This window comes from Gadus macrocephalus, chromosome 4 (assembly GCF_031168955.1).
Source record: "Gadus macrocephalus chromosome 4, ASM3116895v1".
Taxonomy (NCBI): Eukaryota; Metazoa; Chordata; class Actinopteri; order Gadiformes; family Gadidae; genus Gadus; species Gadus macrocephalus.
The window spans coordinates 29,983,694-30,007,176 of record NC_082385.1 but is presented as its reverse complement, the minus strand read 5'-3'; the positions used below and the strand labels follow the sequence as shown (position 1 = coordinate 30,007,176).

Here is a 23,483-nt window from a genome sequence, read left to right as displayed (position 1 = left end):
CACTTCAAGCGTTTTATTATTTCGCTCGGTCGTTGGAGGAAAACATGGACGCCACCCGGAAAGCTGTTGTCGCGGTAGCATTGGCAGAGGACCAGGCGATCCAATATAAGTAGGCTATAGGCCATAGTCAAGTCAAGTCAAGTTTATTTATATAGCACATTTAAAACAACAGTAGTTGACCGAAGTGCTGTACACAAATACAATATATTTGTGTACATAGGCAGAGATACGGACGCAGTAAGGTATTGCAGTAATACGAGTGATTGAAATTACAATTTAAGCCACCAAAGTGGTCCAAGCACAATGAAAACAGTTCATACTTCAAGTCACAACGGGCGCAGCCATCTTGAATTCTGTCTCGGAATTTCGCTCGGTCACCACTGAGTTCCGAGATGGCGAGATCGCCGTCCGAGGAAAAGGGGCGTGTTTGTGCTTGTCGCTAGGCAACGTCCTCGGACCTCCGAGACGGATGGATATTAAAACGCACCATAAAGATGCTGCCAGAGCATGGACATAATAAAGGATGGGCCACGGACTGGCCGCCCATTCATTCCTATACAAACTGCTCAGTGGCGCAGGGTAACATGCAGGAGCGATTTGCTTCCGCGTTATGGGGCCAAGACACGTGGCCTAGTCCGTGACGTACCGGATGCAGAAATATAGAACGCATGCGTGCCCACTCCCCCACTCCGGTCCAACAACAATATAAAATGATACCGTAATGCACCTGTTCTTTGTCTTTGGATCTTTTGAATAAATGGATCAATACATGATGAATCACAATGATCGCAAGCAGAGGACCGTGAGAGTTATTGAGCAGCAGATGAACCAGTCCAAAAATCGGACACGTTAACGAAGCACTGAACTAGGCCCTCTCGGATGCCATTTGTTTCACTACGACTCCTTTCAGCTGCACACCCCTCTTCCCCAGCGAGATAACAGCTAATAAAACGCTTGAGTTGGCGTTTTGAAAAAAAAAAATGAAAAAAAATGTAGGACATAGCATGAAGGTAATTATGAGCCTTTAATTGATATCCAGACATTTTTTGCGGAGACACATTCCTGTTCCCGACTTGTATTGGAGTGAACGGAGATATCTACTTCTAGGTCCCATGATTTGAGGGACCCGTCCACAGCCCGCCTAAACAGCTGCAATACCAGGCTTGGCCGCTGAGCACTGGTGGATTGCGGAAGTATGCAGTGTTCCTGGGGGCTTGTGCCAGCCCAGAGCCATGAGAGAAGAGTTGCGACCATATGGTTGCGACACTCTCTGATCTCGCCGGCAGGGTGGTCACGTGGTTCATGTAAGCCTGTATAGTTCAAAAACAGGCCGCGCTGCCGTGTTCTTCAATGGGACTGCCTGCAGCGATTGCAATATTGAATGGTAAATATAAATTAAAAAACACAAGTACTTTTCTGACCATTGTTGCATATTTGTAAAGGTCAGTTTTACATATGGAGTGGTAGGGTGACGACTGCAAGCTACTTAGATACGTTTTTAAGTTTGAGGTAAAGCTTCACGTTCGTGTAAGCATGGGTAGCACTAGGCTTTTGACTTTAGTGGCTTAACCTTACATCTGTTCTGAAATCAAAGATGATTCAATATGTTCATTTTAGCGCAACTGGACTAAATATAAATATTTTTAAACATCTTATATTTATTATGTTTATTTAATTATTTTTTTTTCCACAATGTCGTTTTTAAAAAAAAAAAAATTGATGACTATATGCTCTGTAAGGTGACCTTGGGTGTCTTGAAAGGCGCCTCTAAATTAAATGTATTATTATTATTACATTTTCTTGATTTTGCTTGTAATTCCGATTCACGTACCCGCGGTCAGAGAGCGATGGAGAAAGCAGAGTAGCAACAGTCCATTTAGCATTTAGTTTCCAGGCAACTTCTTCTGATGAGGCAGGAGCTGACCACACAACCACGCTACTTTTAAGACTAAGCCGAACACAAAGTATCACATATAAGAATAACAAATGACATTTTTTTTTATCAAACAATGGGTCAGACAACAAGGATGTGTGTGTGTGTGTGTGTGTGTCCAACTTGAAAAACAACAAAGTGAAGGAACAGGGATGAATATTGTATATATAAGTGTTGACAAGAGAGGAATACGGTGAGGAAAGGAGACAATTAAAAAAGCAATACAAGTAAAATGGACCACTGGTTATGAAACCCTGCAGCAAATGCAGATTCCACTGCCTAACATCTGCACGCTGCAAAGGAGTAGGCGATGGTAAAGCTGACCAGTGTTTGAGATGCCAGATATATCAGGCTGAGGTTTGTGGAACCAAAAACAAGTGGGAACCAGGACTAAGAACAACAAAGCAAACATACAGTAAGTGAACAAGAACAGCAAAGTAGAGCCAGGGGGTATCAATAAATAAAACAATGTTAGTCATGCGTGCAACAAGAACAACAAATGTGTAAAGAGGTGTGCGTGTATGTCTAACTTGTAAAACAAGAACAAAGTGAAGGAACAGGGAGGAATATTATAAGTTATTATTAAAAGAAAGAAAATACTCCACAAACATCAGGCTGAGGTTAAGGATAGTAAAGTGCATCAGGTCGAAAGGAAGGACAACAATCGCAGCTGTCGCCGCCGCCGCCACCACAACCAACAGCCGTCGCCAGCACAAGCCGCCACCACTAGCAGCAGAAGGCGACACCACCATCCTTCGCCACCACCAGCCAGCTCAAGCAGCCATCGCCTCAAGCAGCAGCGACCTGCAGCAGCAGTGTTATCCGGCACCAGCCAGCTCAAGCCACCAGCAGCAGCAGCCACCAGCAGCAGCATTCACCTTCAGCAGCATCCACCATAAGCCTCATACACATAACCGCTATGTGTGACACAATTAGGCCTAGGCATCTTTTATTCTACAAATTCATACTATAGCTGTGAGAATTGTTCAGAAAAACCCCCTCCATAGTCACCCTGGAGTCACAGGGCGACCGTCTCCTGCAAGAATCAGGGAAACCTATTATAGGACATTCTGTCCAGAAATTAGACATTTAGAAGAGTACGTGACACTTTGCTTTGATAGTTATATACCTCTGATTGGAGATTGATTGTCGGCAGCTCCTCCAAACTAATGTTTGTACCTTCAACTAAAAATTACAATTCATTTACAACAATTTCACAACAATTTGATTAGCAAGACAATTATTGATGTCCATTGCCAATACATGAATACATACTCATTACAAAGGCCTTTGATGTCGAGGCAGTGGGGTCAGAGGACACCCCCCCCCCCTTCCACTCCTACCATCATCGGCCGACCTTCGTTATAGGCGAGAGCCAGCTCCTCCGAAGTGGTGAAGGGCGGTGGAGCGGTCCTCCTCCCAGTCGTATTATTGGTTTTCTTTTTATTTGCTGCAGGTAATCAACATGTGACTAAAGGTTGGAGCCTAGGCCATTGCAAATCATAGGCTAGATTCACCTGAAATTATTCAAATGGATGCTTACAACTTACCACATTGAATATTATTTTAATATTTATTTTTGACTTGGCCCCATGTTCGTAGGAGCGTGCTGGCACCACACATGGGGGTAAAACGCACGATAATACATGATATTTTGTAGACAATATGCAGAATCATTTCACTTACGAAATAACACGGTCAGCTATTTTTTGCCATCACGCCACCCTAGCCATATTATGGGCAACCGTGTTCCCCTTGGCTGTGATTTGGACTTTGAATTCCTCGTACGAGTTCATAATAATTCACTGCTCGCCTTGGGTGACACCGCTCTCGCTCGATTCATTTTGTGGAAGGGTGAGTCAAATGACGCGATAAACGCCCCTTTTATGTGAACGAGCATTGAACCTAAAGCGGAAAACCTGGTTCAACTAATTGAATCTAAAGTGAGCGTCGTGGTAACATTTAACTCTGATTGCGAGTTGCGGCTCTGTCGAGCCAGGTTTTCCCAAGAAAGCCTGGGTATGTTCAGCGAGCTTCGTGGTATACCCCCCGGGGGTGATTCTCTAAACCACGCAGTCAGTGGCTTGTCCAAAGCGTGTGACGTCATCACTCAGCTGGAGTTCAGCACCTTGGAGAGCGACAGCAGAAGACGTCTCTATCACTCTGTCTGACCGACAGGAAGCCAATGTAACGATTTAAGAATTGGTGTAATATGTTGATTTTTTTTGGTCTTTGTTAGAACTCTAGCAGCAGCATTCTGGACAAGCTGAAGCTTGCACCAGCCAGCAAGCCAACGCTACACGCTGCTTTCATTTAACACCTTCAAGTCATGTTATGAGAGAGAGAGAGAGAGAGAGAGAGAGAGAGAGAGAGAGAGAGAGAGAGAGAGAGAGAGAGAGAGAGAGAGAGAGAGGCTAGGGATTGGCAAAACGATTATTTTCCGGGAATCAGTTCTTTCAGTTCAGTTCACTATCAGGATTCGTTCGTTAAGTAAGATTAGGTCATTTGACAGAGAATCTCACAGGTGTCTGCCGCCCCCCCCCCCCCCCCCCCCCCCCCCGTTGCTTATGAGTATTGGGTGCGCCCAACAATCAAGGCTTTTTCACAGCCTGCCCTACCATAAGGGTACTTTTCTGCCCTCAGATTAGTATTCATGTTCAAACTTGAATGCACTTAAATTATTTAATGAATGTAGTAATTAAAACTTAAGGTAAGGAAATATTTGAAAGAAAACACACTAACGCACACACAGTAATATTTACATGATGAGAACTGGACTTTTATTTTGAAGTGTTAAAGTAGGCTACGTGATTTTTATACTTGTTGCAACCGTAGCAGACAGCAGTAAGAAAGGCAGTCGGTCACTTGGTGAATTTTCTCTTCCCTTCTCACGCTCATGAAAGCAATGGCTGTGTGTTTATAATGCAGTACTTTGTATGAATGAAGATGAATATGTAATGAAGATGTCTTGCACTAAAAATGTGATGTTCAGTTAACTAGATAGTGAGCTAATGTAAAGTGTGCGCCTACGTCATATTAGCCTATTGTTACTATGAGCGGACTCACTTTTGTTGCGTAGTCCTAGTTATTCTTTCTTTCTACCTTTTTCTGTTTATTAGCAACTTGTGCTGTTAGGGAAACTAAGTTTGGGGTTGTTTCTGTTACAGTTTCACTCGTGGAATTCGACAATATAAAAGAGGAAATAAAGGGAACAAGACGCTCTTATCCCGGCTCAAGTGTGCTATACCTGAGTTTGGCTTGCTGTTAAACTGCGATAACCCAGAGAGATACGATACCTCTCCGCACCGCGCGGTGGAAACGAGGGGGAATAAAACGGAAACTAAAAAAAGTTTTCAGTCACGGTGCGAATTTCTGTAGCATTGGCCTGTACGATCCAGTTCGACCATTTCCATGATAGGTAAAACCATACTTCATTAAAGCATGCAATTTTATTGTAGAACAAAAGAAAAAAGAAAACGTATAAAGTGCTTGCATGATATTGAAGCCTACGACGATCGTTAGCTAACTTGTGTGGTTGTGCCTTGTCATTTGTTGTGCCATGGCAACGCGATTGCTATCTGCTGTAGTACTCTCATTGGCTGAATCTTTGAGAACGTTGTCGATTCAATCAATATAATGTTGCTGGGAGACGGAGCTCGGTTAGTTTGTCTATTTTATTTACGTGACCATATTTATTTACATTTAAAAAAAAGTATCAAAGTATCAGTTCTCTTGTTTTAGGAATCAGTTCTTGTCGTTCATCTTCGGGATTCGGAAGTTGCGATCGAATCTTTCGCGACCGACCTATCCCTAGTAGAGGCCTACTCTAGGTTCAGAAGACCGTTATCATCCATCCTTATGCTCGAAGTATGTATATATATATATATATACGACAATTCAAAACATTTATACAGCAAAAGTGTTATATCTCTATATTTATGTTATAAACACTGAAGTAAACCAGTCAACGGTGTGAATAGGAGTATGCCTCCGGCGTCCGACTTGCAGTAGCATGGGTTTAGTAGAGGGTCATTTGAGGGCATATTTATATACGTTTTTAAAATGTTAGGCATTTAAATTGAGATTTGGACCAGGATCAATCCACAACACTACTATGTAAACCACTACATAACCTTTCATCAAAAAAGCAACAAAAAACAAGGGCAAACTTTTTGGTGGCTATGATTTCATCATATAAGGTTCTTTATTTCCCTTTTATTTACACAAACACAGGACACGCACACACACAAACAGGGGTCACCATACCAACAACTCAGCTTCTCTCTCTCTCTCTCTCTCTCTCTCTCTCTCTCTCTCTCTCTCTCTCTCTCTCTCTCTCTCTCTCTCTCTCTCTCTCTCTCTCTCTCTATCAGAGTGTAACCTTCATGCATCATGGTAAACATAATAGTCTATAGTGACTGGGGGTGAGAGCAAGAAATACAGAGACAGAGAGAGGGAGAGATGAATCAAACCAGATAAATCATTGACATGACCTTTAAGGCTAGTAGCTAAGATAGTATTTAAGCCCTCTAAACCCTAAGCCCTTAGTGGACGTTATAACGCTTCAGACGACACAACATTTAACTAAAACGAGGGTTAGATGGTTAGCAAGGAGTGGATTTCCTTTGGGTGCCGCTCCTCCCAACGTTTTATTTTCTCCGCTTTGAGCTCGCAAGAAAAGCCAAGTCTGCTGGCGGTGTGATGCGCTGCACATGCTACTTATATTTGAGTTTGGTTTTCATTTTAATAAACGGTGACTCAACAATTCCAGGAATCCTTTGGGTGATTTGAATCGCTAGTTCCTGGTGGAGCTTGGCAGTTTGTGCCGCACCTTCAGAAAACCACAGAACGGCCCGTAGTTCACGGAAGGATCTGAATTCATAAATTCAGGACTTTTAATCGATAACTCAACATCTTTTGTACGCCATTTATGAATCGGTTTGCATTATTTCTATTCGCTGACTCCCTCTCTAGGTGAAACACCAGCTGGTTCTAGCATCACCTTTGATTGGCTGATAGGGTGACCCGTTCACCTGCTGGTTCAGGCATCCCCTCTGATTGGCTGATAGGGTGACCCGGTCCCCTGCTGATTAGGCTCTGATGTGACACACCTGTCCTCCTCTTATTGAAGCTGAACTGAAGGGGCGTTCACAGGGGAGCCGGCAGCCCTGCAGCCCCACAATGAACCAGGACTGTTGAGGGGCTCAGGGGACCCGGTTGGTTGGTTTGTTTAGACTCCTCGTCCAAAGGATCCCCAATGTCCTCCCTGAGCAGCCCAGACCTGGGCCTTCACCTCACTGGACGCTCTGGATACAAACGCCTGATAATGGTCATGTTGTGAGGTATAGTTTGGCTAACATGATCTTCTATAATTGTAGTTGAGAGATGGTTTAGGAACCAGACAGACTAGCCTCACACAAAAAGCCTATTTTTTTAATGCCATTGAGCTTTTTTATAGCACAAAGAATCGTTCTACAATTCTATGCTTCGATTTTCTTATCTCATCTCGTTCGGTATAGGTAGTTCTTCCTGCAAAGTGTTTCACATTCCTACTTACTCACTTTTTAAACGGAGTATGTATACCGGGGGTGATTCCCTAAAACCACGCGGTCAGGGGCTTGTCCAAAGCGTGTGACGTCATATCGCAGCCGGAGTTCAGCACCTTGGAGAGCGACAGCGGAAGACGTCTCCCACTCTGTCTGCTGCGGCTATCCCCGACACCCCAGCCAGAGTCAACTCCATATACATGTTGTTGCATTAATTTAACACATTCATGTTATTCATCTACATGCCTACCTGCCTATAATCTTTCACTTATGTCAATTTTTATTTTTTTCTTGGTGCGTGTTTTTCTTGAAGCTCCGAAGTCGACCAGCGTCAACACACTTTGAAATAACATAACACGTCAAGAGAAGGTAGAAAGCTTCTCCTCCTCCCTCTCCCCTCGGTGCGGTGGTGGGAACAACTAAAGCGCCACGTGAAGCCGTGTGGTATGCTTCGGTAGTGCCGGGGAACCCTGAGGTGGGAGCCAGAGAGACGGCAATCTGACCCATGAGCACCACGCGCCAACCCCCTTTACCCTAAAGTCTACACAACCGCAGACATTCACCGCCTCCTACCGGCGAACAACCACGTGACTGCATGTTTCTAAACGGCACCTGCTCAAAGAAGCCCACATGAGGCAATTAAGGACGTCATTAACTAATGAGTGGCAGCTGGCTGTAATTTGTAAATTAATAATGCGATATAATGCAAAAAATAAAAAGAGGACAATTTCTCACAGTATTGTGACATATTAATTGGACTATAAATAGTCCCATTATTAATTGGAACATAAATAGTCTGATTAAATGTAATACAAAAGAGTATTATTGGGCGCCCACAAATAACTTTCCGCCCCTCTGTGGTGATACCCGCTTCCGCCACTGGGTGTCGCTCATAACACTAATTTTGGGACTGCTGCTTGTATGCGCCAGAGCACAGGTAGTGGACTATAGCAGAGACAATTCAAGAGGGTATTTACACACATGTAATGTGTATGCAAGACAATACTTAACCCAATCCTGGATGAGCTAAAAAGGAGAGCAGAGGTAGGAGAGAGGAGGAAGAGAAGAGAGAGGAAGGAGAGAGGAGAAACTAAGAGGAGACGATGGAGAGGAGAGGAGAGGAGAGGAGAGGAGAGGAGAGGAGAGGAGAGGAGAGGAGAGGAGAGGAGAGGAGAGGAGAGAGACAAAGTCATGGTACTCACAAACAAGGAGACACATGTTACCCATGTTGGGTTTATGTATGGTGGACATTAAAAATAATTCGACACCTTAGCTTTTTTTCCATTTTTATTGAAACCATAATGTTTTTACATTTGATTGCTTTGTCATTCATGATTCAGACTTATGAACTGCTAGTAATGTTTAGATGATTATGATATACACATTAATCCTTAAACCATGTTCTACGTAACTGCAACAATTAACAATTATATATATTATATTAAATATATATAGAAGTAAAACTCATATAGAATATATATAGAAGTAAAACTTAAAAAAACTGGAGAAAACAGACAATGAAGAATATAATGTTATCTAATAATTTACAATGGGTTATATTTTATAATATTCAGGGTTCACTTCCTTCTGAATCTCTCGTTGTTAAATGCCAGCAGTACAACATGAATGCAGAGCTCTCAGATCTCACATAGTATAGAGTCTAATTCAAGAAACATCATCAGTTGTTTGGGTTGTTTTTATTTTATTATCAAAACAAAGGTCCTAGTCTGTTTGATTGACACGTGAGATGATCAGGGGGGCAGAGTTTGTACCTTCATAATCATAGTTACATGGACAAAGGAATGGATAGAGAGGCTCACTAAAGGTGCAGCCAGTAGCAGAGTAGAGATGAACCCTGGCTTCCACATCATAGAAGGAGACCAGACCCTCATCATAATCAACAAACACCCCCACCTTCTGGATCTCAGCTCTCAGAGGGACACGGACAGGCGGGAAATCAGTAAATACCAAACCCTTCTTCCATCCATCCAAGAAAAGAGACCAGTAACCCGTCTCAGGGGTCATTAAGCTCTCACCTTTTCTGTCGATGGACTCTCTGGCCACTCCTATATACCATGCAGTCTTGTCTTTACTCTGGACCTCAAAGTAAAATCTCCCTGAGGAGAAGCTCTGCCTCGTGAGAACATGTATATACTTTGTAAATCTCTTAGGGTTGTCTGGGACTTCCTTCCCTACAACTCCATCACGTACTAGTTTCCCATCTTTAGACAGGATGAGCCTGGGATGAGCTGTATCAGGATCCAGAGTCACATCTACTTCATACTGCTGGACACTCTTCAGTTCACCATCAGGCAGCTTCTTCATCTCCATGCTCAGTGTCTCCTCCAGCTGATCCAGGGATCTCCTCAAGGTCCCTACGTATGACGGAGGACGGACATCCACCGTCATCCAGTCCCTGGTGGGTGGAGGATTCTTCAGGGATCTGAAGGTCTGGAGGAAGTCGAAGTGGTCTTCAGTGTGTGAGAGCGGCTTCACTTTTGAGCTTCTATTGGTCAGATCTTCTATTTCCTGCTCAAGCTCTTTGATGAGGTCTTCTGCTTGTTTCTCTGTGTCTTTCAGTCTCTCTTTAACCATTTGGTTGAGATCCTCCTGGCACTTTTCAATTTGGCGCATCAGAGCAGTGAGGACCTGCACACTTCCCGCTATCTCTCTTTCTGCGTCTGCTTTGCTGCGTTTGACTGTGTCTTTAATCTCCTCAATCTTTTGTTTTCTCTCCTGGACCATCTGCTGAACTTCAGCCTCCATCTTCCCCAGCTTGGCCATCTTCACTTCATGTTCCACCTTTAGAGGTACAGCATGATGGAACCTGTGGTCTGTCTCTGTGCAGATCTGACACACACAAACCTGGTCATTCATGCAAAAGAGCTCCAGTAGTTGATTGTGTTTCTTACACATTCTGTCTTCCAGACGGTCCGTAGGCTCGACCAGCCGATGTTTCTTCAGGCCTGCGACTCTCTGATGTGGCTCCAGGTGGGTTTGGCAGTAAGAGATAAGACACACTAGGCAGGACTTCACGGCCTTCAGCTGGGTCCCTGTACAGACGTCACAGGGAACTTCTCCTGGTTCAACACATGGCTGTACTTTTACTTGTACGGATGTTCTACACTGAGCGGCCATCTCTGATAAGAGGGTATTGACCTGTAGATCAGGTCTAGTTTGGAACAGATGGTTGCAAGTAGGACAATTGTAGTTTTGTTTTTTATCCCAGAACTTTGTAATACAGGTTCTGCAGAAGTTGTGTCCACATCGTGTAGAAACTGGGTTTCTGAACACATCCAGACAGATGGAACATAAAAGGTTATCTTCAGTACAGGATGTTTTAGCAGAGGCCATTCCTAGACACAGATGACAAGGTTTATGTATCAAGCATTTTCAATACGTTAAATTCTATAACGGGTAGCAAGGTGTTAACTTATCTCGAAGTTGTGCTGTTATTCTCACCTTGCTGTGGTTTCTGTCTTTCAGACTATTTGTTAAAAAAAATTGATTTATTTTCCTCCTGAAAGAGAGAACTGCTTCCACTTCTGGTAGCTTTGGTTCCTATGAATGTTAGATTTAGTTTCCTGATCAAGACATCCTCTTCCCTCCTCCCCTAAGACCTGACTCCTCCCCTAACACCTGACTCCTCCCCTAACACCTGACTCCTCCCCTAACACCTGGCTCCGCCCCCACAGACACACAATTCACTGATTGGGTTTGGCCACATTAATTTACGTTGTAGGCTACTCCAAATGCATTGAAGTGCGTGCAAATATGTTCAATTTTTTAAAGACAAAACACCGACCAAGAGCTGTTTTAACCAGAGACATTGTGGTGATTTAATGGTGGTATGCCACTGTAACTGGGATTAAGAGTTATACAAAAACAATTGACTTGAATTTACTTTCCCCGAGGCTGGTATTTTCTACAATCCTCATAAAAACCTCCCTCTTCATGTATGTCCATTGTCCAGGTTATATGTGCTATAATTGTTTGTGATTTAATATTGAGTTAACGCTGGTAGTTAAATAAGGCTCATCTCTAACCTCATTAAACAGCTGCATCATGTGGCTCAGGGTAGGGCAGAAGAACCAGAACAACAAGTTCACTAGGTAACACGTTATATTAAGGTACACATATTCGGCAATAACTAGGTGCTTATTAATATGCCTAGTAGTAACATACTGACCCTTTATTAGTAATTATTCGACACATATTAATACCGTATTCTGTATAACCTTATTTTACTCCATTAATTAAGATTTCACCCAATATAACCTCCTAATTATTGTTTAATTACTGCCGTTATTGGATATGAGTAACGATGCTAATAACCAAGGCATCATTGGGGCCTTGTAAAGGGGCAATACCACAAGAATAGGTATTCCTTCTTTATTACTCTGAATTAGTATAGTCTATTCTTATGGAATACAACCCAAACCTACAAGTGGTAATATTACCCATATTAACTATTAATTAAGTCTTAAATCAAAATATGTTCCCTATTCTAAAGTGGGGTCTTGCAATCTCTTCGCATTCAGTAAAGTCATTACAGCATACAACTAGTAGTTAGAATCCAGGTTAATTTGTTTTGAATTGCAAACAGTAAAGGCATACAGAAAAGACTTAAAATGGCATTCAGGTTACTGCACTGAACCAAAACAACGTACGAAGACAAAACCAGGTCCCCAGGTCAATTATTTAATTTCAAGCATTAGCTAACTATAGGCTTGTGTATCAATGCCAGTTACAGCACAGAGGAGCTTACAATGCAATAAATCAGCAAACAAAAAAAGATAGAAAAATAAGACCGAAATTGTTTCAGACCGGATATTTTCTTCGTATGTCATGGAATTGCATTCCATGAGCATTCCATAGTGGTCCACTCAATAACACCTAAGAGATCTTTCAGGATATATTGTGTACGGTTTCCTCTTAGTCTCCATATAGTTGATTTGCACATTCCCCAAAGTCGCTCAGGGTTTTGTGTGTGCACCTGTAATTGGCTCAACACAACATTCTCTACGGTTAACAGTTAGATGAGTCATGAGTGTAACCTTCATCATGAAGACGGCGGTATACATCTATCTGAAATGTTGGAGCTTCCTTGACAAATGTGCATATTTATGATGGGGAGGTGATGACTGGCTGAGCGGAGAGACACTATCTTCCTGTCCTTCTTGATGCCCAACATTCCAAACACCCGGAACTCCAGAGACTTGCCCGTCCTCTGTACTGAAATCCCCCTAACCAGTCATCATTATTGTTATGTCATGAATGTGTACAGAAGTACTGAAACAACAACACCAATGACGACCTTAATAAAAAAAAAGAATGTTGCTGTAATCATAGTATAAAAGATTAGGGAATGAATCAAGGCTCAACATTTCAGGTGTTTTCTCAAGAATGTATCTTAAGGAAGAGCAGCACAGGAGTAATATCATGTCATTTCTTAAAATGAGCCTTACTCTCCCCCATCATAATGATAACGAGATCTAATGAAATAATAATATGATAGGCTACACTACAGATTGACACAATATCTTTACAACATTTTTAGGGCATCTAGTGGCATGTTTACATCTGGATTCAGTATTCCAAAAGGCCTTAATCGGTTCATTATCCACCTGTTAAACCTCATGGCTTCTTTGGGGCACTCTCTAAACTGTATTCGGCTTAAGCACTCATGCTGAGACACCATGATGTATTCCAGGCTAAACAATGCACACCAACATGACGACCAGTCCGGTTTCACATTTCCTGTTAGAAGCGAGAAAACGTAGGTGGTTTTAGTTTAGTGAGAGGGTGAGTTCGGGCTCCACTTGCCATTTTGACCTAATGTAATATATATATTTTACAATGATTGCCGTAGCCATCAAGATCTGTGCTAGCGGTGCAAATGTGCTAGCCGCTATGTAAACAGCACTCGGTGGGCCACTAGTTGCCTCGCCTTAATTAGGTGAGTGCTGCATGCAGCGCTCAACTATTGTTCTACATAAGTTTTATTCATTTTTTCTTGATTATTCTCTGCAAACTTTGGGACCTATCTCCGTCCTCAATTTTTCACCTAGAAATTCCATTGAAATTGTAAAATATTCAGAATAGCTTGGAATCGCACGCTTCATTTCTGATTTTTTTAATATTTTACACTTTTTAAGATATTCTACTTTAAAATATTATCTTTTTTTTAACATTGGAGTCAATGGGAGGCCTCTGGTACTGCAACTGTTTAATTTTCAACCGTTTCCCTTCATTCAACCATTAAACAAATCTCCACACTTGTATCTTCAATAATATCCAAACGGAATTTCGATATCATTTAAACTTTTTAGTTTTAATTTCATACCGGCTCCATTTTCAGTTGGTCTCATGTATTTACGTTGACGCTAGAGCTTGAGGACGTTCAGCAGTGTTTCCAGATTGGGTGTTTTTTCCCGCTGGATTGGGCTGCTTTTGGAGGAGGTTCAGGCAGTGTTGCGAGATTGGGCTGTTTTTCCCGCTCTATTGTGCTACTTTTAATCACACACCGGCTCGCTATTCTCTTAAAGGCACACACACCCACAACCACACACGTGCACACACACGCACACACACACACACACACACACACACACACACACACACACACACACACACACACACACACTAACACACTCTAACACACAATAACATAATTCATCACACCACTGCTATCTATCCTTGTTCATTCACTGGACAGGGAAGGAGGAAAAAACTATGACACTCCAGTGATCGACATGACTATCCACCAGTCTGTGTTTACTAGCCGCCTACTATCTTAATGCATTGCAAGCACCTCTGTGTTGTAACTGGCAATGATGCACAAGCCTATAGTTATGTAATGCTTACATTTAAAATAATTGACCTTGGGACCTGGTTTTGTCTTTGTACTTGGTTTTGGTTCAGTGCAGTAACCTGAATGCCATTTTGAGTCTTTTCTGTATGGCTTGACTGTTTGCTATTCAAAATGAATGAACCTGCATTGATGATATCTTGGCTGTCTTCTAACTACTAGTCTGCTGTAATGACTTAACTAACTGTGAAGAAAGAGGTTGCAACTTTAGGAAAGGGAACATATTTAGATTTAATAAGACTTAATTAATATTTAATACAGGTCATATTATCACTTGTAGTTTTGCGTTGTATTCCATAAGAATAGACTATACTAATTCAGAGTAATAAAGAGGCAATGACTTTTCTTGTGCTATTGCCCCTTTACAAGGCCCCAATGATGCCTTGGTTATTAGCATTGTTACTCTTACCCAATAACGGCTTTATTGACAGTAATTAAACAATAATTAGGAGGTTATATCAGGTGAAATCTTAATTAATGGAGTAGTAAGGGTAAAATAAGGTTATACAGAATAAGGTATTAATATGTGTCTAATAATTACAAAAAAAGGGCCAGTATGTTACCAATAGGCCTATTATTAAGCACCAAGTTAATGGAAAATATGTGTACCTTAATATAAAGTGTTACCCTTCACTATTCAGAGACAACACAGTCAATGTCAGTGCAGGGACAGCAAAACAAACCTAAAATCTGCCATGGCCTATTAATGGCACGTTATAACTGGTGGTGCTTCATGGGTCGATTTTACATGCCAGGGACAAACAGTGTGAACATCTGACAACTAGCATCGTTGTTCAGTTTTAGTTGTTGTTTAGGGTTATCAAGATGAGATTGAGCAAAATGATGTCACATTAATACATTGCAGTCTTACATCATTTCAGTCCATGGATTTCCTTGTATTCCTTCAAGCCAACTGAATGGGTGGAGTGTGCTTTCCCTCCTGGCTCCGTAGCCAAGCAAGTGACTAATCACTGAACACTCACCTTATGCTACGGTCCAGCTGAATCAAGCTACAGAGTTATTACAGAACTGGACAATTAAAGACCTTTCTACCTGTGTTGTCTGGACAGCCATATGAAACTCATAACAACAATAACTGGACCTGCTCTTTGTTACTCTTTCACTGCAGCCATTAGTTTGGTTCAAAATTATGAGAAATGCTTCAGTGACTAAAGAAACCCAGCCAAAATCCATCCACCCACAACTTAATAAATATTTGTTATTCCTTTGTAAACCAATAAGCCTGCAGGGAAAAAAAAAAAAAGGAGAGAATAAGAATCCTATTTTGGACAATAGGGTTGCAGTAATAAAGTAACTTGCAGTCAAGTTGTGAAGGAAAACCAAACATTCTGTTGGAGCTGGTCCCAACCCACTACCAGAATAAAGAAAATGCATTCTGGCTGACGTCTGGTAGACAGTAGCCTTCCATTGAGGGGCTTGAATGCAGATCAGGTTTTCACCGTCTCTGGGATGGTGCCAGAACATTTGATTGACGTTGCCTGATAACCCGAAACTGCCAGTATCAGTTAAAGAGTGCAGTAGCATGGGTTTAGTAGAGGGTCATTTGAGGGCATATTTACATACGTTTTTAAAATGTTAGGCATTTAAATTGAGATTTGGACCAGGATCAATCCACAACACTACTATGTAAACCACTACATCACCTTTCATCAAAAAAGCAACAAAAAACAAGGACAAACTTTTTGGTGGCTATGATTTCATCATATAAGGTTCTTTATTTCCCTTTTATTTACACAAACACAGGACACGCACACACACAAACAGGGGTCACCATACCAACAACTCAGCATGAAACCAAAGTCAGTCTCTCTCTCTCTCTCTCTCTCTCTCAATTAAATTGAATTCAAAAAAGCTTTATTGGCCTGAGGAATATAAATTTGCCAAAGCTGGTGAACAATAAAATAAACAGTGCATTAAAATAAAAAGGTAGGGTATATATTATAATAATAATAAGTATGAACCGTTAAATACCGTAAAATATCTTTACATATCAAATGATATACTATAAAATTACTTAAAAAGTTAAAATGTGCGATATTATAAAAATTATAAAAATTCCAGTATCTTGTATAAACAGATAAGTTAAAGATACACAAGATTCTCTCTCTCTCTCTCTCTCTCTCTCTCTCTCTCTCTCTCTCTCTCTCTCTCTCTCTCTCTCTCTCTCTCTCTCTCTCTCTCTCTCTCTCTCTCTCTCTCTCTCTCTCTCTCTCTCTCTCTCATCAGAGTGTAACCTTCATGCATCATGGTAAACATAATAGTCTATAGTGTCTAGGGGTGAGAGCAAGAAATACAGAGACAGAGAGAGGGAGAGATGAATCAAACCAGATAAATCATTGACATGACCTTTAAGGCTAGTAGCTAAGATAGTATTTAAGCCCTCTAAACCCTAAGCCCTCAGTGGACGTTATAACGCTTCAGACGACACAACATTTAACTAAAACGAGGGTTAGATGGTTAGCAAGGAGTGGATTTCCTTTGGGTGCCGCTCCTCCCAACGTTTTATTTTCTCCGCTTTGAGCTCGCAAGAAAGGCCAAGTCGGCTGGCGGTGTGATGCGCTGCACATGCTACTTATATTTGAGTTTGGTTTTCATTTCAATAAACGGTGACTCAAAAATTCCAGGAATCCTTTGGGTGATTTGAATCGCTAGTTCCTGGTAGAGCTTGGCAGTTGGTGCCGCACCCTCAGAGAACCACAGAACGGCCCTTAGTTCACGGAAGGATCTGCATTCATAAATTCAGGACTTTTAATCGATAATTCAACATCTTTTGTACACCATTTATAGATCGGTTTGCATTATTTCTATTCGCTGACTCCCTCTCTAGGTGAAACACCTGCTGGTTCAGGCACCACCTCTGACTGGCTGATAGGGTGACCCGGTCCCCTGCTGATTAGGCTCTGATGTGACACACCTGTCCTCCTCTTATTGAAGCTGAACTGAAGGGGCGTTCACAGGGGAGCCGGCAGCCCTGCAGCCCCACAATGAACCAGGACTGTTGAGGGGCTCAGGGGACCCTGGATTACACATATGTTGGTTGTGGATTTAAATGATAATTTTTCATGCAAAGAAAACTAAAAATGTTCGTGAAGAAGTTTGATAATTTTAGGTTTTATGTGAGGCCGCTTTGAGAACTACAGCTCTTTGCTGCTCTCGACGCATATGATATATGTCACCACACCCGCACTTGGAACTCGGCACAGAGAATGCGATCTCTCTGCTCCACTTCACCACTTTTTTTCAAGGTGAGGATTAAAGCATAGAAAGAGGTGAAAACCACTATAAGTCTGGGCATGTGGAGAGTTTTAGTTACGTGCCATCTCTATGTGCCATCTCTGTGCCGAGTTCCAAGTGCGGGTGTGGTGACGTATATCATATGCGTCGAGAGCAGCGAAGAGCTGTAGTTCACAAAGCGGCCTCTCATAAAACCTAAAATTATCAAACTTCTTCACGACATTTTTTGGTTTTCTTTGCATGAAAAAATACCATTTAAATCCACAACCAACATATGTGTAATCCAGGGCATATAAAGACTGGGACCAGAAAATAATTATTTTCTCTCCATTGACACCCATTCATATTTCTCGATCTCATAGGTCCCATGAGCCCTACCGGAAGGGGCGTGACTTCGCCACTCTAGCCCCGACACCCCAGCCAGAGTCAACACCATATACATGTTGCATTAATTTAACACATTCATGTTATTCATCTACCTGCCTACCTGCCTATAATCTTTCACTTATGTCCATTTTTCTTGCCGCGTGTTCTTCTTGAAGCTCCGAAGTCGACCAGCGTCACCGCACACTTTAAAATAACATAACACGTCAAGAGAAGGTAGAAAGCTTCTCCTCCTCCCTCTCCCCTCGGTGCGGGAGGAGCGCCACGTGAAGCCGTGTGGTTTGCTTCGGTAGTGCCGGGGAACCCTGAGGTGAGAGACAGAGACACGGCAATCTGACCCATGAGCACAACACGCCAACCCCTTTACCCTAAAGTCTACACAACCGCAGACATTCACCGCCTTCTACCGGTGAACAACCACGTGACTGCACGTTTCTAAACGGCACCTGCTCAAAGAAGCCCACATGAGGTAATTAAGGACGTCATTAACTAATGAGTGGCAGCTGGCTGTAATTCGTACCTTAATAATGCGATATAATGCAAAAAATATAAAGAAGACAATTTCTCACAGTATTGTGACATATTAATTGGACTATAAATATTCCCATTATTAATTGGAACATAAATAGTCTGATTAAATGTACTACAAAAGAGTATTATTAGGCGCCCACAAATAACTGTCCGCCCCTCTGTGGTGATACCCACTCCCGCCACTGGGTGTCGCTCATAACACTAATTTCTGGACTGCTGCTTGTATTCGCCAGAGCACAGGTAGTAGACTATAGCAGAGACAAAAAGTCAAAAGGGTATTTATTTACACACATGTAATGTGTATGCAAGACAATACTTAACCCAATCCTGGATGAGCTAAAAAGGAGAGCAGAGGTAGGAGAGAGGAGGAAGAGAAGAGAGAGGAAGGAGAGAGGAGAAACTAAGAGGAGACGATGGAGAGGAGAGGAGAGAGACAAAGTCATGGTACTCACAAACAAGGAGACACATGTTACCCATGTTGGGTTGTTATATGGTGGACATTAAAAATAATTCGACACCTTTGGTTTTTTTCCATTTTTATTGAAACCATAATGTTTTTACATTTGATTGCTTTGTCATTCATGATTCAGACTTATGAACTAACAGCAATGTTTAGATGATTATGATACACACATTAATCCTCAAACCATGCTCTACGTAACTGCAACAATTAACAATTGTATAGAAGTAAAACTTAAAAAAACTGGAGAAAACAGACAATGAAGAATATAATGTTATCTAATAATTTACAATGGGTTATATTTTATAATATTCAGGGTTCACTTCCTTCTGAATCTCTCGTTGTTAAATGCCAGCAGTACAACATGAATGCAGAGCTCTCAGATCTCACATAGTATAGATTCTAATTCAAGAAACATCGTCAGTTGTTTGGGTTGTTTTTATTTTATTATCAAAACAAAGGTCCTAGTCTGTTTGATTGACACGTGAGATGATCAGGGGGGCAGAGTTTGTACCTTCATAATCATAGTTACATGGACAGAGGAATGGATAGAGAGGCTCACTAAAGGTGCAGCCAGTAGCAGAGTAGAGATGAACCCTGGCTTCCACATCATAGAAGGAGACCAGACCCTCATCATAATCAACAAACACCCCCACCTTTTGGAGGGGGGGTGATGTCCGTCTCAGAGGGACACAGACATCAGGGATATCATTAAATAACAACCCATCATTGTTGAAGTAAAGAGTCCAGTAACCCGTCTCAGGGGCCAATATGATCTCACCTGCTATTCTGTTGATGGACTCTCTGGCCACTCCTAAACACCATTCAGTCTTGTCTTTAACCCGGACCTCAAAGTAAAATCTCCCTGAGGAGAAGCTCTGCCTCGTAAGAACATATATATAATCTGTAAATCTCTTAGGGTTGTCTGGGAGTTCCTTCCGTACACCTCCGTGATGTACTTGTTTCCCATCCTCAGACAGGATGAGCCTGGGATGAGCAGTATCAGGATCCAGAGTCACATCTACTTCATACTGCTGGACCCTCTTCAGTTCAGCATCACGCAGCTTCTTTATCTCCTTGTTCAGTGTCTCCTCCAGCTGATCCAGGGATCTCCTCAAGGTCCCTACGTATGACGGAGGACGGACCTCCACCGTCGTCCAGTCCCTGTTGGGTGGAGGATCCTTCAGGGATCTGAAGGCCTGGAGGAAGTGGAGGTGGTCTTTAGTGTGTGAGAGCTGCTTCACCTCTGAGCTTCTATTGGTCAGATCTTCTATCTCCTGCTCCAGCTCTTTGATGAAGTCTTCAGCTTGTTTCTCTGTGGATTTCAGTCTCTCTTTAACCATTTGTTTGAGATCATCCTGGCACTTTTCAATACAGCGCATCAGAGCAGTGAGGACCTGCACACCATCAGCTATCTCTCTGTCTGCATCTGCTTTGCTGAGTTTAACTGTGTCTTTAATCTCCTGAATATTTTTTTGTCTCTCCTGGATCATCTGCTGAACTTCAGCCTCTATCTTACCCAGCTGGGCCGTCTTCACTTCATATTCTTCCTTTAGAGGAACAACAGGATGGGACATGTGGTCTTTCTCTGTGCAGAACTGACACACACACACCTGTTCAGTCTGGCAGAAGAGCTCCAGAAGTCGGTCGTGTTTCTTACACATCCTGTCTTCCAGACGGTCCATAGGCTCGACCAGCCGATGTTTCTGCAGGCGAGCGACTCTCTGATGTGGCTCCAGGTGGGTTTGGCAGTAAGAGGTAAAACACACTAGGCAGGACTTCACAGCCTTCAGCTGGGTCCCGGTACAGACATCACAGGGAACTTCTGCTGGTTCAACACAAGGCTGCTCTTTTACTCGTACGGACGTTCCAAACCGATCAACCATCTCTGAAAAGAGGATATTGACCCGTAAATCAGGTCTTGTGTTGAAAAGCTCGTTACAAACGGGACATTTGTACTTGACTTGTTCATCCCAGTACTTTGCAATACAGGTTCTGCAGAAGTTGTGTCCACATGGAGTGGAAACTGGACTGCTGAACACATCCAGGCAGATAGAACATGAAAAGTTCTCTTCAGACCAGGGAGCGTTGGCACAGGCCATACCTAGACACAGACGACAGGGTTTTTGTATTGAGCAATCCCATTATTTTTGTTATTCCATATTGGCAAAAGTGGTTTTTACTTATCTCAAAGTTGTAATGCTTTACTCACCTTGTTGTTGTTGCTGTCTGTCAGACTATGTAATGCGTGTTATATTTATCCCAGAAGAGAGAACTGCTTACACGTCGGGGTGCTTTAGGTTTCGTTTCCTCAAAATGACGTCATCTCCCCTCCTCCCCTAACACCTGACTCCGCCCCCACGGCACGTGAGTGCACTGCATTCATTCACCTCTTCAAATGCGTTGATGTGTGTCTCTTCTTTCTGGAGTTAATGAGAGCCGGTGCAGAACGAGAGACATTGTGGTGATTTAGTGGTTATAAGCAACTGTAACTGGGATCATCGGTGTAGATCTATTCGGGTTTCCGGGGCTTCCCTGAATTCTTTAAATCCAACCAGATAAAATCCGATTTTCGACAGAAACAGACGACGAGCTGTTTTTTAGCGCTACGCTGCTGTAGGAGCTCTCCTCGATGTGCACGCGCACAGTGCACCGTACTAGAGCAGCAGAGCTGAGAGCAGCAGACTGCGACACAGTCTGGTCAGTGGGGGATTTCCTTTTGCTTTTGGAACGTTTGCCCCCTTTGAAGTACTAGTGCACCCCCTGCTGGTAAAAGTGCACACACACACACACACACACACACACACACACACACACACACACACACACACACACACACTATAAAGGCAATGAATAAAGAAAAAGTGTAATAAAAAATATTAGTTGTGTTCCCGCTGCTCATGGGCTAGAGTTGGAACAACCACCTTGGAGTGTGTGTGTGTGTGTGTGTGTGTGTGTGTGTGTGTGTGTGTGTGTGTGTGTGTGTGTGTGTGTGTGTGTGTCGGAAGGTGGAGAGGGTGGAGGACAGCTGAGGTCGGGGGTGTAGTTGACCCCGTTCGAGCACATGTTGTTGGGCTTCTTGGAGAGCACCATGGGGGCAAGCTTCTGAGGAGGAGGAGGAGGAGGAGGAGGAGGAGGAGGAGGAGGAGGAAGAGGAGATGGGGGGGAGGAGGAGGAATGTTGGGGAGGGGGAGGAGGTAGAGGAGGGGGAGGGGGAAGAGGTGAGGATGAGAGAGGGAGGGGGAGGAGGTGGAAGGGGGGGAGAAAGGGTGGAGTTGGAGGAGGAAGGAGGGGTGAAGGAAAAATAAAGGATGGGTAGGGGGAATGAGGAGGTGGTGAGGGAGGTAGGAGGATGGAGGATGGAAAGAGGAGGAGGAGGAGGAGATAAGAGAGAGGAAGAAATAATACCTAAACCCTAGAATAACGACGGCCATCCACAGATATGCTAATGAATACGTAATCACATCTCAGTGTGAACCTTCTTTTTCTCGTGTCTAACTGAATCAACAAAGTCCTTTTTCGATCAAAGCATCTGCTAAATGACTCAACAGCCGGTCTCCATGGTGACGGGTGTGATGGAAAATCTACATGTTATGTTCAGGGTCTTATAAAATATAATTCTTAGTGTTTCATGTGATGTAATCTGGTTTCACATCCCGTTCTTGGAATCTTGCTATTCTGCAAGGTCTTCTAAAATGTAATTCTTAGTGTTTCATGTGATGTAATCTGGTTTCACATTCCGTTTCCATGTTGTCTGTAGTTTGGTTTGGGCCTGTTTTACTTGACCCCCTGGGGCGCGTAGAGAAGCAAAGGGTGATAAGGAACAGCCTCAACCACCTTTTGCCCTCTGAAGAAACTTCAAGCAATAGATTAACATCTGGTTAACAAAGGTTTTTGGTTTTATGGGGGGGACACCCCCTCCAGATGCCAACTGCCCTCAAGGATCCGATCTAAGTGTATAAAAGCTCCTGACTTTAGCTACTCAGTGGACTTGTCTGAGCGTACCTTCAGAGAATGAAGTAACACGCAAAGAGGAGCTCCCATCTGGGGCCCCAGATTATTGTAATGTATGCCTGTTATGTTGTTTGTTGATGCATGTTGTGATGTATCTTTGTTCGTACTTTTAATACAAATATATATAACCACTAATTGTCAACAGTATTGTGTGCTTTTTGCATCTAAATATCTCATCTGCTTAGACGCAATATCTGATATAGAAATTGCCACGACACGGGTGATGAAGTATTGGCCCCTTTGGGTGCTGGGCCTGCGGTGCGTCCCTGAAGCCCCGGGGCCAGCTCCGATTGGACGCTGGTCGACAGCGGCCAGCTCGATGAGCGCCGAGAAGACGAAGGCCGGCGCGGCACGCGCTGATGAACCAGGCCACGGCGGCGGCGGACGGCACCCCGGGAAGCGAGTTCCTGGCGCCGATGCTCAGCGTTGTCACAGTGATCACCGTGGGGACGCCCAAACAGCAAACAAACAAACAAACAAATAAAATCA

General features: G+C 42.9%; 4 protein-coding genes across 4 annotated transcripts in view; all 4 read right to left on the bottom strand.

Annotated features, from left to right (window-relative positions):
* Nucleotides 1-23,483, bottom strand: part of LOC132455191 (NACHT, LRR and PYD domains-containing protein 3-like) — a 381,632-nt gene that overhangs the window by 187,921 nt on the left and 170,228 nt on the right. The window lies entirely within an intron of this gene.
* Nucleotides 1-23,483, bottom strand: part of LOC132455181 (zinc finger protein 208-like) — a 37,682-nt gene that overhangs the window by 7,795 nt on the left and 6,404 nt on the right. The gene's annotated exons all lie outside the window — the stretch shown is intronic.
* On the bottom strand, nucleotides 8,651-11,111 carry LOC132455217 (zinc finger protein RFP-like). Its single transcript, XM_060049042.1, has 2 exons — nucleotides 10,942-11,111; nucleotides 8,651-10,835 (listed from the first exon to the last, which is right to left on the bottom strand). The coding sequence occupies exon 2, from the start codon at nucleotides 10,831-10,833 to the stop codon at nucleotides 9,202-9,204; it is 1,632 nt and encodes a 543-aa protein (XP_059905025.1). The 5' UTR covers nucleotides 10,834-10,835; nucleotides 10,942-11,111; the 3' UTR covers nucleotides 8,651-9,201.
* On the bottom strand, nucleotides 19,079-21,383 carry LOC132455213 (E3 ubiquitin-protein ligase TRIM39-like). Its single transcript, XM_060049037.1, has 2 exons — nucleotides 21,193-21,383; nucleotides 19,079-21,084 (listed from the first exon to the last, which is right to left on the bottom strand). Exon 2 carries the CDS (start codon nucleotides 21,080-21,082, stop codon nucleotides 19,445-19,447), a length of 1,638 nt encoding a protein of 545 aa, XP_059905020.1. The 5' UTR covers nucleotides 21,083-21,084; nucleotides 21,193-21,383; the 3' UTR covers nucleotides 19,079-19,444.

Excerpts from the sequence above, each read along its gene's own strand:
- LOC132455217 (XM_060049042.1), bottom strand. The coding sequence starts at position 10,833 with ATGGCCTCTGCTAAAACATCCTGTACTGAAGATAACCTTTTATGTTCC.
- LOC132455213 (XM_060049037.1), bottom strand. The coding sequence starts at position 21,082 with ATGGCCTGTGCCAACGCTCCCTGGTCTGAAGAGAACTTTTCATGTTCT.